The sequence below is a fragment of the Pelodiscus sinensis genome, chromosome 2 (assembly GCF_052426305.1).
Source record: "Pelodiscus sinensis isolate ZL-2025 chromosome 2, ASM5242630v1, whole genome shotgun sequence".
Lineage (NCBI taxonomy): Eukaryota > Metazoa > Chordata > Testudines > Trionychidae > Pelodiscus > Pelodiscus sinensis.
The window spans coordinates 8,953,260-8,967,772 of NC_143053.1; the positions used below are offsets into that span (position 1 = coordinate 8,953,260).

Sequence of the window (14,513 nt, forward strand, 5' to 3'; positions counted from 1 at the left end):
GGAAAGCTTGTTGACAGTTTCTCCCATCAACACAGCTACTGCCTCACTATGCCCTGGAAGAAGCCCTACCATCAGCGTAGCAGCAGCTTCAGTAGAGCCACTACAGAAGTGCACCAGCATAGCCATGCCACTGTAGCTTTTTAAGTGTAGACCAGTGTTCCCTGTAAGCTGTGTGCCTGTATGGCTGTAAAGAGATTCACATGCTGCCTTGCTAATGAGCCAAGCACCCACAGCAAGGTTTTTTTCTACTGGTAGTATGCATTCACACATCCCTCAGTGTATGTACAAATTTCTTCTGCACATGGATGGAAAAGATTAGAGGGAGCATTGGTGTAAACCTGCTCTGTCTGCTTGCTCTGCTGCTCCATCCTTGGCCAAAATATCCTTCATTCTACTCCCCACTTCCTACTGTGTTGGATTGTTAGTCACTGCAAACAGTGGCTGCATTAATGTTAGTTATTCTATTGTGTGCAGATGACAAATTTGGGATCCTTTAGGAAGGAAGATGCACTATAAAACAAATGTGAATAGTTAATTGGTAAGCCACCCTTTTACTGACTGACTGCTTACCAGTTATGATTAACTGGAGGACTGGGGTATTTCCTTCCCTCTGGGCCCCTCCCCCCCAAAAAAAAACCTGCCACAGGCAGGGTAGCAAGTGCTCTGGCCTGACCAGAGCAGCCCTCATTTAATCAGTTAACTATGTTTAACTGGTTAACTGATTTAACCAGGATTTTACATCCCTATTCTGTAAATGTAAGACAAGGCTTTGGCAAACCTAAAAGCTGCAAGCAGTATCCTGAATGATCTGCTCTAGTTTCCTAAACCTTCCAACCGATGAGCAATCATTGATCCATCAAAAATGGAAACCTAATTTGACCTCTCCAAGTAAATTTATTCTAGATGTATACATTTTAAAGTCTTTAATGCAAAATGATAGTATATTTCAGGTATCACTTGGCTTTAGGATTACACACTAACTGGAGAAAATTTTATTCGGGGACAATAATATGTTAATCAGTGCAGCAAAAATGATACCTTGTAAATAAGAGTTTGTAGTATTCAGTATTGTAATCTTACAGTAAATAAGACAAATGCAAGAAAACCTAACTTGTGAAATTGTTTCAGTTGAGGATAATCTAATATTTCATTACTCCCCTTTCTAAAATACTATTGAGCTTTGGGTAAACTGGGATGCTGCATATCTGCAGGCAACACATGTCATTGTAACTGATGTCTAATCTTGCAGTGAGACAGAGTGTCTATGTACTGCAGTCTTACATAACGCATGTGGAGTATAAGTGGGGCATCATGTACAGCTTATGCATTTTAATTACATCCCTTAAGAGATTACATTGCAGAAAAGTAACTTACTGACTGCCTCACACACATCAACATGTGGACAGCTGAGCAGTTGTAACCCAATGTGTACTGCGTATTCCCTGTGCGGTGACCATTAAGTCTCTGTGCCTTGGTAGCTTTCCTCAGCTGCCGTTAACAGGCCATCTCCTGTGCCTTCTGGGGATACTTAGACCAAGCCATGAACTTAACTTGAGGGATTGGTTAGGTGTAACTGTTGTATGCTCTGACATATATACACCTCTCAGATGAGGGGGATGTTTTCAGGGATACTTATTTTAAGCTTTTGTATCTGGAGTTAAATTTTCTTTAGTCCCTCAGGTTGCTCTTGCTGAAGAGTCAGAAGGAACTTGCTAATCGCTGCTATTTTAACAAGCTAGAGGGTTGCATTTAATTTCTAGTCTGTTTCAGCTCCTTAGCATCAGGGTACAAACTGATCTTACTGTCTGATTATTACTTAGCTACAGATTTCAGAGCCTTTGCAATAGGGGAAAAAGAAACTGTTTCCCTGAAGAGCCAGAAGAAATGAGTTGTGCAAACATACTTAGATCTGCAGTGAAACAATTTTACCAGTGGGCATGGGGACAGAGTAATCCTGCAGTGTGGTCTGACCATGCCCCCATAGTTTGGGATGGGTTAGCTGGTACAGTGTGGTGAAAAGTCTGCTTGTTGATGCATGGACATGTTCAGGGTTTGCTTTCTGATTGCATTTCATCTAGCACCTTTCATTGGACATGAAGTAACTTTTTTAAAATTGGTTATACCCATATCCTTACCAAATGGTTAATTGTTGCCACCCTAAGAAAACCTAGGAACTGTTAAGCATTGGACTCCGATATTATAATGAGCTAGCAATTGATACCTGTAGAATACAATGCAGTTTAGGATCTTTGCTCTTTCTCCTGCTTTGCCTTCAGCAGTAGGAATGATTGTTCATAATACAGCAATTTTAGGGTAGGTAATATTTTTTATATAAATACAGAAATCAGAAAATGGAAATCATCCACAGGAATATTAACCTAAAAATAATCACCAGTTAATCTGACCTATTTACCTATTGTTATAAGTAACACCTATACCTAAGGGTTTGTCTACTCTATAGCAATATTTCGAAAGATCTAATTTTGAAAGTTATTTGGAAATATGTGTTATTTCGAAATAACGCATCTACACACAAAATGCATTTCAAAATAGCGCATCCACGCTAATTGGATGCTGAATCACATTTAAGGCCAGCCAGAACTGATTCTGGCGGGGCATCAGGTCAGAAGTTACCTGGTGGCCAGCAGGGCACCCTGGGAAGGGCTGGAGGCCTCCTATTTTGAAATAAGCGTCTACACAGCACTTGTTTTGAAATAGCAATTTCGAAATTGGTGCTATTCCTCGTGGAATGAGGCTTACCAATTTTGAAATAAGCCTTCCGCTATTTTGAATTAATTTCAGAATAGCAGCTGGCTTGTGTTGACTCTAGGAAAGTTATTTCAAAATAACAGCTGTTATTTCAAAATAACTTTGTTGTGTAGACATACCCTAAGACTACTGAACTTTAAATGTAAGAAAACAAGAGATTCCTCCAGTGTTTTAGCTTAACTGAAATGAGACCTGAAGTAATCCTAGAGTTGGTAACTCAAAATATCAATACTCTCCTTTCAGGTCTCTCCTCTAGTCCCATACAGTATTGTAGTCTGCCTCCGGTGTCTTTCCCACATGTCTTGGCTCATCTGTTTCAAGCATGCTCCCCCTTTCAATTGCTGCCTATGTTTTCCTGTCCATATGTAACTGTTTCAGAATGCAGCATGTAAGGACAAAACAAAATTTATTTTTATATTGTCAAACTAGCATTCGTGTCATGCAAGTACGGATTACTCCTGCTATTGCCAAATATTAGAAGAGGGAAGGAAGGGGGAGCAGGAGGTTGCAGTAGTTGAACAGACAGAGCAGATGGAAAAACATGGCGGCAGCGGCAGCAGCAGCAGCAGGAAGCTGCCTAAAAGGGCTACCACCCATCTTTCAGTTCTGTTTTCTCAGAAGCATTATTGAGCTCATCATGGCTGATGATCGGAATGTTCTGTTGCAGTTGTCACGACTGATGCCTATGACGGCTATAATTTTAAAGTAGCTTTCTGAAAGGGGTGGTGGTGGTGGTGTGCTTGAGGGCACCTACACGGCAATAATGTTTCTGGATTTGATCTGCTGAAGTGGCTGTATTAAGAGCTCTATTTTATTGTCAATCCTTATTTCAGAAGGAAGACTTTGTTTTCTATTGTACAGCTCAATATGTATCCCATACTCAAGCAACAAATGGAATCCGGTAAAACCTGTTGATAACAATAAAAACAGATAATCTGTCCTTCAAAAGTTCTCTGAAATTGTTGCCAACCTAAATATATTAATCATTCAAATCCAATTTCTAAGGGGCCTGAACTCTTGACATTTTCAGCATCTCTCAAGCAGCTGGTTACTGTGGAGTTTTTTCTTCCTCGTTCGTTCTTGTATTCAGACAAAAGCTTTTACCTGTACAGGCAGTCCCCGAGTTACGCGGATCCGACTTATGTCGGATCCGCAGTTACGAACGGGGCTTTTCTCGCCCCGGAGGATGGGAGCGGCGGGACGGGACGGGAGCTCCGCGTCTCCCTGGTCCCCCAGCAGACCAGGCTTTTCTCGCCTGGGGTAGAGCAGCCAGGGCACTGCCGGGTTGGTCCTCGGCGCTACAGTAGCTCCTCGGCGCTACTGGACCAACCCGGCAGCACCCCAGCTGCTCTGCCCCAGGCGTCCCCAAGTCAGCCGCTGCTGAAACTGACCAGCAGCTGACTACAGGAAGCCCAAGGCAGAGTTGCTCTGCCCCGGCTTCCTGGAATCAGCCACTGATCAGTTTCAGCAGCGGCTGACTTGGAGACACCTGGGGTAGAGCAGCTGGGGTGCTTCCGGGTTGGTCCCAGCAGCGCTGAGGTGCGGCACTGCGGGGACCTACCCGGCAGCGCCCCAGCTGCTCTGTCCCAGGCGTCCAAATTCAGCCGCTGTTGAAACTGATCAGTGGCTGATTCCAGGAAGCCCAGGGCAGAGCAGCTCTGCCTTGGGCTTCCTGTAGTCAGCCGCTGGTCAGTTTCAGCAGCGGCTGAATCTGGACGCCAGTTCCGACTTATATACAAATTCAACTTAACAAACCTACAGTCCCTATCCTGTATGTAACCCGGGGACTGCCTGTAGTTGCTTTTTAATTATACTTAATGTGGCTAGTGCATTTCAAATGAAGACACAGCTTCTGCCATGTGTATGTTAGCATTCCAACTGGCCATTAGAAAAGGACCAAAAAGAGGAATGTTTCTCTGGAATGAGCCACACACACTTCATTACATAATCAGACAGTGTAGCTCTGAGTGGTACATGAGAACAGACAGTGTCCTGACAGAGGCTGGTTGGGGTTCTGAACACTACCACAATACTAAAACAGACTGAGCTAAAAATTACACTTATGGAAATGGTTTCTCAGATTCTTAGACAAAGAGGGGAGCAATGACCAAAACAAGAAAAGGGGGGAACTGAAGGGCCAATAATTTCTAATGTCATGCCATCTCTATCTGAGCACCTTCTGTTTGCCCTAGAAAAATCTTCTAGCTTCGTGTCGCTCAAAGGGAGGGTCCACGTCAAGGGGGAGTGTTTGGATTTTTGGTGTTGGTGGTGGGTTTTTGGGGGGGGGGGGTTTCTACCATCAGACTAAGATGCTGTGATCCACAATGGACAGATGGATTCTGTGAGCTCTGATACTGAGGGCTGGAAGAGACCTCAGGAGGTCATCAAGTCCAGCCCCCTGCTCAAAGCATGTCCAACCCAAACTAAATCATCCTAAACAGGGCTTTGTCAAGCCAAGACTTAAAAACCTCTAGGGATGGAGATTCTGCCACCTTCTTAGGTAACCTATTCTAGTGCTTCACCACCCTCCTAGGGAAATAGTTTTTCCTAATACCCAACCTAGACCTCCCCCGTTAACTTGAGACCATTGCTCCGTGTTCTGCCATCTGTCACTTCAGAGAACAGCCTCTCTCCATCCTCTTTGGAACCTCCCTTCAGGAAGTTGAAGGCTGCTGTCAAATCCCCCCCTTCACTTTTCTCTTCTGCAGACTAAATAAGCTCGAATCCCTCAGCCTCTCCTCATAGGTCATGTGCTCCAGCCCCCATGTTGGTGGCCATCTCCAGTGTGTCCAGGCCCCCTACTATAGAAGGAATGTGAACTGGAGGCAGTACTCCAGATGTGGCCTCACTAGTGCTGAATAAAGAGGAATAATAACTTTTCTAGATCTGCTGGCAGTGGTCCTCCTAATGCACCCTAATATGCCATTAGCCTTCTTGGCTACAAGGTCACACTGTGGACTCAATCCGGCTTCTCATTCACTGTAATCTCCAGGTCCTTTTCTGATGAACTGCTGCTACTTAGCCAGTCGGTCCCCTGTACCAATGCTTGGGATTCTTCTGTCCCAAGTGCAGGACTCTGCACTTGTCCTTGTTGAACCTAATAAGATTTCTTTTGGCCCAATCCTCTAATTTGTCCTGATGGGTAGGAATTCTAAAATCTAGCCTGTGACTATGCCATAATGAATTTGGACTATTGGAAGGGGGAGAGAATTGATGGGAGATTTAGAGAGGACTGGAAAGAACCACTTATGGGGAGGATGGGAATCCAGGGGAAGACAATCTCTGAAGTTTCTAGTAGAGGAAGGAACTAGGGATGTTAAAATACGATTAATTGTAACCACTAAAAATTATAGTGGTTACACACGATGTGGGCTCTGCAGTATGAAACTTTAAGCTTTATATTGTAGAGCCCTCAGCAAAGCCACCGCCCTGGGAGCAGGACCTGCGAGCATTGCTGGCCCTGCTCCCAAGGATGTTTTGCTGTTGGCTCTGCAGTTGACTTCCAGGGAATGGGGCTGACAGTCTCTTCCAGCCCCACTCCCAGGGAGGCACTATATACCAGCAGTTCCACGTTTACACGCAGGGTGAGGCAGCTGCCCAGGAGCTGTTTGTATCAGAGGCAGCAGTTCAGGACAGGCAGGGAGCCAGTGCCCACCAAGAACCAGTTCCCCGTATGTACGCCCTCCCCTGCCTTCCTCCTCTCCCCCCGCGCTGCTGCCTCAGATACAGAGGCAGGACCATAGGGGGAGGGATCTGCGTATAACCACAAAGGTTGACTGAGCCTAGACTCACTGGCTAACCATTCACATCCCTAAACATTCACCAGGATGGGCATACCTCCATGCTCCCACTCTGAGAGAACAAGGGGCAGCATTGTATTAGGCAAATATTTTTAATGCTAAGGGAAGGAATATAAAACTTAATTTTAAAATTGCATTCTCTCAAAGGCCCATTCAAAAAAAACTAGATAAATTCATGGAGGATCAATCCATCAGTGGCTATTGGGATGGGCAAGGATGGTGTCCTTAACCTGCATTGGCCAGAAGCTGGGAATAGGGGATCGATCACTTGAATGTTTCCATTCTCTCTGGGGCACCTGGCACTGTTGGAAGACAGGACACTGGGCTAGATGGACCTTTGTCTTTACTGAATCAGACCATTCTCATGTGTTTTATGTGCTTTATACAAACTGGCTGAAAGAGGAAGAAACTAACAAAGCTGACACTGCTCTAATCTCCTCTAATGAGAAGCTGTGCCGACATTGAGGGCTTTTACGCTTTTTTTAGAAATATTTCTGTGGTGAGGTTGACAGGTATTTATTGATCTTGTCCTAGCACTGTTTGTTACAAAAACAAATACAAGGTCTGTAACCGGTCTGGAAAACTTAACTAAAAATAAAGGACTGTTGCCAGCTCTGAGCAAAATTCAGTGTATTTTGATTAAGGAACAGCAGTACAGAAAGCATAGTATTTGCAAAACATAATGGCTTTTTTTAGGTTAGTGTACACATACTTGTCTGTTTCTCTTTGGTTCTAATTTCTGGTTTATTTTGAGAATACAAGCGAGTCTCTAGGTGCTAACAGGTGAAAATAGAAGTTAAATTCCTATTCCCATATTAGGTCTCTTGGTTTTTATACTTACAGGGAACTATTTTTCCCCTATAGAACTTTATCAAAGAGGTTTTGAATAGAAATTGCTGCATGTGACTTAGTCTTTCTCCCATGCAACTCGTGACCTCATACAGCCCTCAGACTGGTGACATGGTAAGCATTTCCTGTGAACCATGAGCGGTGCTGGTCCCACTATTGTTGGGATTTTTTTTGTCTGGGGGAAAAAACAAAAACGTATTTATTAGAAGCCAGTGTCCTGTTTGTTTATAGCTTGCTGGGAAATGCCATTTTGCAAAGGTCTCAGTGGCAGGGGTAGCTGCTAATAGATATGAAATTGTTTTCATTGATTTGTGTAGGACTCCTAACCTTCTCCACCTGTCGGCTCCTGGGGCCAGTGCTGGGCCTTGTTTATCCAGGGTGTTTTTTCCTCTTCAGTATTTGTTTGCTAGCAGCTAACTAACAGTCCTTGAATTGCTTTTTTCCCCCTCCCAAGAGGTCAACAAATTTAAAAACAATTTCCAGTAGTGGCCAGCTCAGTGCACGGCTGCCAATGGTCACAAAGCATAAAGACTGAATCCTATTCCCCAACAGGGCAAGCACAATAGTGGGAAAAGATTATTCTAAAGGAACAGCACCAGACAGCTCATAGGCTTGCTAACAGGATGCAGGTCTTTTCACTCCTAGGTTCTCCCGTTCAAGCTCTCATCTGATAGCTCCTTTGGCCCATATAAGCTGTCATGAACTATTATAGGCAAGTTCCCAGCTGAATATAGCAAGTGACAGAACTTGTCACCTTAGCAAGATTTGGCTAGAAGGACCAGTGACTGGATGGAAACAGATGAATTAATCTCTTACAATGTGGGACTCATTCCAAATTCGGTCCAAATGGCTGCCTCTTTGTACCTGTTCTGAGCATGGAGAACTGTAGTCTACTGGGCTAATAGTCTGACACATTTCACCTGAATGACATTCAGTTGTAAAAGGCAAATGGCTGGCTGCCTTTACATGAGATGGTGATAATGAATATTCCCCAGCATAACACAGCAAAGTATTTCAGTGCCAAACACTTAAAAGATGCTCCCTTCACCTTCTCCCTTATGGCTGCATGTGTTAACATGACCTCATCCTCACCTTACGTAAATCCTGCCTGTAAAGGGGAGGGCAGAGGTGTAGCTGTAATAAAATGGGCAGATGGGGATGCATGTGCCTTTTTGTAAGTATCTGATATCATGGTAACTCTTCTTACCCCCTCTGGTCTGTTTGAGCCTGACTTGATAGTCATATTGAGACGCTCCAGCCTTTTGGGCGAGGGCCATGGTATAGGTGTCTAAATAGCCAGCTTCCATTAATGTTAGAAGCAAGTAACTGACTAATCATGTACTTGATACTTTCAAACTGCAGACCCACAGCGGGGCCCCTTATTGACCAATCATGTACCTATACAAATTGTAATGGAGCCAGGCTACCTGCATGCCCGGTTCCTTACTATGTTTAAACTGCTGAGTCGCAGCAAGGGTAGGTACTGGACCTGGTGCAAGCTGGAACTGCTGAGTCCTGGCTTGTGCCAGGTCTTGGACCTACCCTGCTGTGGCTCTGCATTTTAAATGTAGTAAGAGCCTACTACATTTAAAAGGCAGAGCTGCAGCAGGGTAGGTCCAGGACCCAGTGTGAGCCAGGTCCCTGACCACTGCAACTCTACCTCCCCTGTGCCTTCCCTCCCCCCTAGACACCATCTCCTTCCTCCCCCTCTCCCCCTGCTGTCTCTGATATAGAGGCAGCGGGGGGGGGACAAGTAGTCAACTAAATTGACTACTCCTCTTACATCCCTATTATCCCCCCTTGCTCTCCAGAGATACTGAGCACTTTCAACCCCTTCTGAAACTCTTACAAATGAAGGTTTTTTGTGCCTCCGCTATGTGGATTTAGGAGCCTTAACTTTTTGGCAACTAAAGCTGTAAACTTTCACCACAACGATTTGACTTGGCCTGACTCTTGACTATTACAAGACTTACATAATGTCCAGAAACAAGCTGACCTTGCAAAGTATTAAATGGAAAGAAGTAAAACTGGCAATAAAATCATTGCTTTAAAAAAGGACCTTGTGCAACAGTTCAGTAACCTTTCTTTGCAATTCATTAACCTTGCTTCAAAGCATGCAAATGAAGTTCCCGGTCTGTAGAATTTAGAGAAGTGCAAATCCTGTTGCAGTTGAAAGAAAAGGTTTGAAAGAGTTTTAATTTTATACCCGAGTGGTGATCAGTTCAGATTGGATTGAAGACTGGTATGCAAGCTAATGCCATATTAAGTTCCCTTCTCAACTGAAGGATAGAATAACAAAGAAAAGACTCTGTATTATGTGTTGTACCTACCTAGACCACACATTGGGGTACATCTTTTCTTTCTCTTCAAATAGTATCAACCTATTTCATTGTAAGTAATTGAAGGCTTGCTAGTTGTGCGTGTCTTGAGCTGTGTGTGTTTGGTGATGCTGTCTGTTAGCATGCAACACCTTCTCTTTGGCTTGAATAGACTTATCTGAGCGCAACTCAAGGTTTCCTGTCCCGTCCCAAAACAAGTTACCCAGTTTTGAAGCTCAAAACTTAAACTCTTCCCATCATACACCTTATTCAAAAGGTTTGTGCCATTTGACTTGTTCTCATGTCATGGTGACTTCTGCATAAACCAGTTATGTTAATGAAACTGTAATTGCTGGATGTCGTTTAAGATAGTACTTGTTATAACAAGCTGTATTGCATGATATGAACCACTGATGCAGGGTTAACCTGATGAAAGGGGACTTCTAGGGAGTAAAACAGTGGTGGGTGTTTCTTTCCCTTTTGTCTTGTAGGTATGTTGGTGCAAAAAATCATCCCAACCTGAAGTGAATTAAAAACCTGTCTGGCTTTGAGCTTTGTACACAGTTGTGCTGAAGAACCTCCCAAGCATTTGATTTTGGTATCAAACTAGCCCCAGCCTGTGCAATAGATCGGGCATGCAGAAGTGTTAGCGTCTTGTATAGTGTGGTTTGGCAGGTGTTAAACATCCAGGGCTTGATTCTGCTCTCACACTGCAGGGAGCTGTTGAAGCCAAAAGAATACCATGTGTGAAGAGAGGCTGGCCCCCAGGCAGGACTGTATCCTAAGACCTTCTCTTGTGTGAGTGCACCTCTGCTGGCTGACTTTGTGCACAGCTCCACCACCACTAATAGGCTCTGCAAAGGCAGCTGGTTGTCATAATTTTAAGCAAGAGCTGTAGTCTCAGCTGTTAACTTCTAATTAGCCATCAAAGCTGGGAGGTAGACTTAACATGTCCCAGAAGATCTTATGCTCCCTTTTAGGTATAGCTCCAAGTTAAAGCCTTCCTGCCATGGCCAATATCAAAGACCTCAGCCTGTCAAAGCTAAGCAAGAGTCAGCAGGTGGCAGTCTAAGCCATGGTGTGAATACTGGGTGTCTCAGGTACCCCATTTGTAGTTCTCATGGTATGTCTGAGTTTTGTCCCATAGGCCACCAATGGCAAACCTAGCACAGAGGTAGAACACAACTGCAAGCTGATACAAGCCGCTTGAGTGGTATCTACAGCCAAGAACTAATCCTTCTAGTTGATCGCTACCAGTCACTCGAACAGGAAAGGCCAAGAAAAGACTCTTTATCAAATTGTTCCTGCTCCATCCACTGAGAAGAAACCTTCTGTAGGCCCCTTGTAGCAGAAGTCCTGACACCACTCAGAACAGAGAGGTCTGATGATCGTAATAGCCCATTATTGGACCAAGCAGCTGTGGTTTGGAACATGTTACAGCTGGCAAAAGCTGATTGCCATAACAGAGGTTCTTGGCTTCAGATCATTGCTCAAAGCACTTAAGCTATAGACAGAATTTCATCCTGTTTACTGAACCACTACACTGTTTCCAGCAGTCTTGAGGAAAACCTAATTCATTGCTATTTAAAATACCATCAAATCTTGACTAAAAATGGCTTGTTCTGAGGACTTTTTCCTCAAGTACCATATAGGTGGTTATGAACAAGAATTGTCAACCTCCCACTTAATAACTAATACCCACAGGATGAAAGCATGAAGCGCAGGTTGAGCTCAGTGGTAAAGATCAAACATCCGTTGTGATCACTGCATATGTTTTGAATTTGAAATTTTTTTAGTGTTGAAATATTTGCATTTTATGCTCACTGCTACTGAGACAATAGACAATTTCACCCGTACTGCTGCTTTGTAAATTGTCACAAGGCTATATGAGAGAGTGCTGTATTAAAGAAGGAAAACACTTCTGAACATACTCTTACTGAATGTAACAACTTCTCTGAAGCACTCCAGCCATCTTAGACTGCAGGACATTACTCTCATTAGTGGGAGGTGGAGGAGGAAGGAAGAGTAGGATTTTTGGTTTGGGATTTTTACCTTTTTCCATTTGCTTGTCTTTCTGATGTTTTATCATTTGCACCAGCTTTCCCCAGGTAAATCCATTTCACTCCCTCCCCCTTAGTCCTGCACACAACTCAGTTTTTTTGTGGGTTTTTTTGTGTTTTTTGAAAATTACATACAGAAATAGAAACCCTTTTTGGTTTCAGAGAAGCAACCTGTATATCACTCTACGGGTTAAGAAATAATTGCTTTTGTCCATTATTCAATTTTAGCCTAAGGAAACACTTTTGTACAGAGTTAACACAGAACTGAGTAGGGCACTTCCTTCATTTTAATGCTTTAAGATAGTTTTTGAAAATTTGATTATAATTAAGCACAGAATGTATACTACTTGACGAAGTTTCCATGGGAAACAGAGCACTTATGTCCGTAGGTCTCAAGTCATTAAAGCTTTAGGAGACATGTATGTGGCTCTTACTATTCAAACTTGCATTAGTTGGTTATCACAATAGCGCCACAAGGGGGAATTCCAGATGCAGTGGCCTACAGGTAAATCTCCAAGAATGTCAGAGGTTCACAGCTATTTTTATATAGCCATATACAAATAAAATCCCAAAATCACACTGCTAAACTCCTGTGTGGCTGACATTGACTACTCTATTTTGCTCTTTCTACAGGGTCAGATCTACCATTTGAGCAAAAATTCAATGCATTCACACACTAACAAGCCCTTTGGGTGGTATTGACTGACTAGATCTTTCCACTGACTCCTAAATAATACTACTCACAAACTTTTATTTCAGCAGTTTGGCTATGCCAGTTGTAATCTTCATGCTGCATGTGTTTTTTTTGTTTTTTTTTTTAAATTGAAAATATAATTTGAGTTCTTGTCCAGTTACAGGTAAAGTTCCATAGTTTTTAGGCAATCGAATATAATAGTGCATTCAGGCAAGTGCTTGCTAGAGATGGGTGTATTGTTAATGTTATGCCTTTCATACACACAAATCCTTTTAGGTCTAAGATGTTCATTGCCCACCATGTAACCTGTGAACCATCTTTTTGTCTTTTGTTTTAGGTCTTCCTGAACAATACTACAGCCTCACTTGGTTCCTTAGCCCCATCCTGGGCCTGATCTTCACTCCACTCATAGGTTCAGCTAGCGACCGCTGCACATTGAGCTGGGGCCGCCGGCGGCCTTTTATCCTTGCTCTCTGCATTGGTGCCCTCTTTGGTGTTGCACTTTTCCTTAATGGCTCTGTTATAGGTAAATAATGGGGAAATCGCCTTCATTCCTCTCTTTGCTACAGTCTTTGATATAGAAATATTTCTATAAAACTAATCTGATGTGCAGTTGATTAACATGATTAGCATTAACTAGTGTTATGAGACTTTTAATGTGAACTATCAACTTTGTAGGCTTTTCTTCTCTTTACAAAGTACAGTACTGTGCTAAGTACTAGAGTAGATGTGTTATTGCAAGCCTAGCTGTAACGGTTAATACCTAGTCATTAATAAAGAGGTTGCCAGCATAATATTTGCAGACGCTGAGATGAATTCAGCCAGTTCTTGACATGGGAAAACTGTAGCAACCTGTTCACAGGGAAATGTTTCCTGTTGTGATCCATTTTCCCTTTAATGCATATCTGGCAATACATCCTGTTTCCAGCATTATTTAAAAAATTATCTTTTCACTTTTTCTTGTTCTTTTCTTAGTCCTACTATTGAAAAAGTCCAGAACACTGTTAATATTTGTTTATCAGAAACTGTATGTGGGAAAATAATTTTTCCCGAGTCCCCATCAAAGTTGTTAAAAATAAATTGTTTGCTTAGAACATAGTTTACTACAAGATTTAATCTAGGATCTGAGAATCTTTGGAACATTAGTATGAGACAGGCAGCAGTAAGTACATTTGGGCAAACATTTACATCACCTTTGGATTGATACAATAGCAAGGAACTGAGCCATAACTCTTTTTCTCTTATTTGTGTTGGTAGCTACAGCTCTATTTTTACCAGAAGCCTTAATATTTCAGGAAGCGAACTGAGCATTTTACCTTTCTAATGCCTTGTGATGGCTTTTACCTTCCTACAATTTGCTCAGGATAAAAATTCTTCTCGTTAATAAACAAATTACGTCTATCTATTAAACATCAGCCACTTCTATTGCTATGCCCTGCCACTTTTCAGAGTTAATTCCTACAAGAAAATGTTAAGGCTCGGCAGAATAGGTAAAATATGATGGCTGCATGCTTTGTCTGCTAGTAGTCTCTGCACCTGCTATACCTCCTCTTCCTGCAGGCTTGTGAAAGCAGTCTGATGGCAGGCCTCCTAATAGTTAGCTATATAGCAAAGAAGCTAATTCTGATTTAAGATACCTCTGCATATTAGTTTTAAGTTGGTATTAGCTGATGCATTAAGCTATGTTTGCCAAAACTTGTATTTGGTGACTTAGCATCTTTTGATTAAATTTTTACTAAATCAAAGGTGGTGTGTGTTCTCAAACTTTGAGAATACTTTAAACAAAACAAGACTTAGTACCCTTTTGTCACTATGGGGGGGGGGGAGGGGGTAGGTCACTTCAGTATTGCCTAGAATAGATACATGTAGTAGCATCATGCTCAATACATTCCGTAGGAATCTTTTTAAAAACACAGAAGCAATAGCAGATCTTTGAACGTAGGTATTGAGTGGCCTCTGCACATTCCAACTTCTAGAATGCACCAAGAGTGTAGCTTACCCCCGATGGAACCGCCTAGGGGTG

The 14,513-nt window shown here is 42.7% G+C and overlaps 1 protein-coding gene across 2 annotated transcripts in view; it reads left to right on the plus strand.

Annotated features, from left to right (window-relative positions):
* Positions 1–14,513, plus strand: part of SLC45A4 (solute carrier family 45 member 4) — a 92,652-nt gene that overhangs the window by 65,014 nt on the left and 13,125 nt on the right. Inside the window, exons 1-2 of one of the 2 annotated variants that reach the window (XM_075920045.2) lie at positions 9,573–9,809; positions 12,828–13,016. In XM_075920045.2, coding sequence (XP_075776160.1) covers positions 9,734–9,809; positions 12,828–13,016 — 265 coding nt within the window. In that variant the 5' untranslated portion in view covers positions 9,573–9,733. Of the gene's footprint in view, positions 1–9,572; positions 9,810–12,827; positions 13,017–14,513 lie in introns of those variants that run through there. The other variant, XM_075920044.2, reaches the window with a different exon arrangement.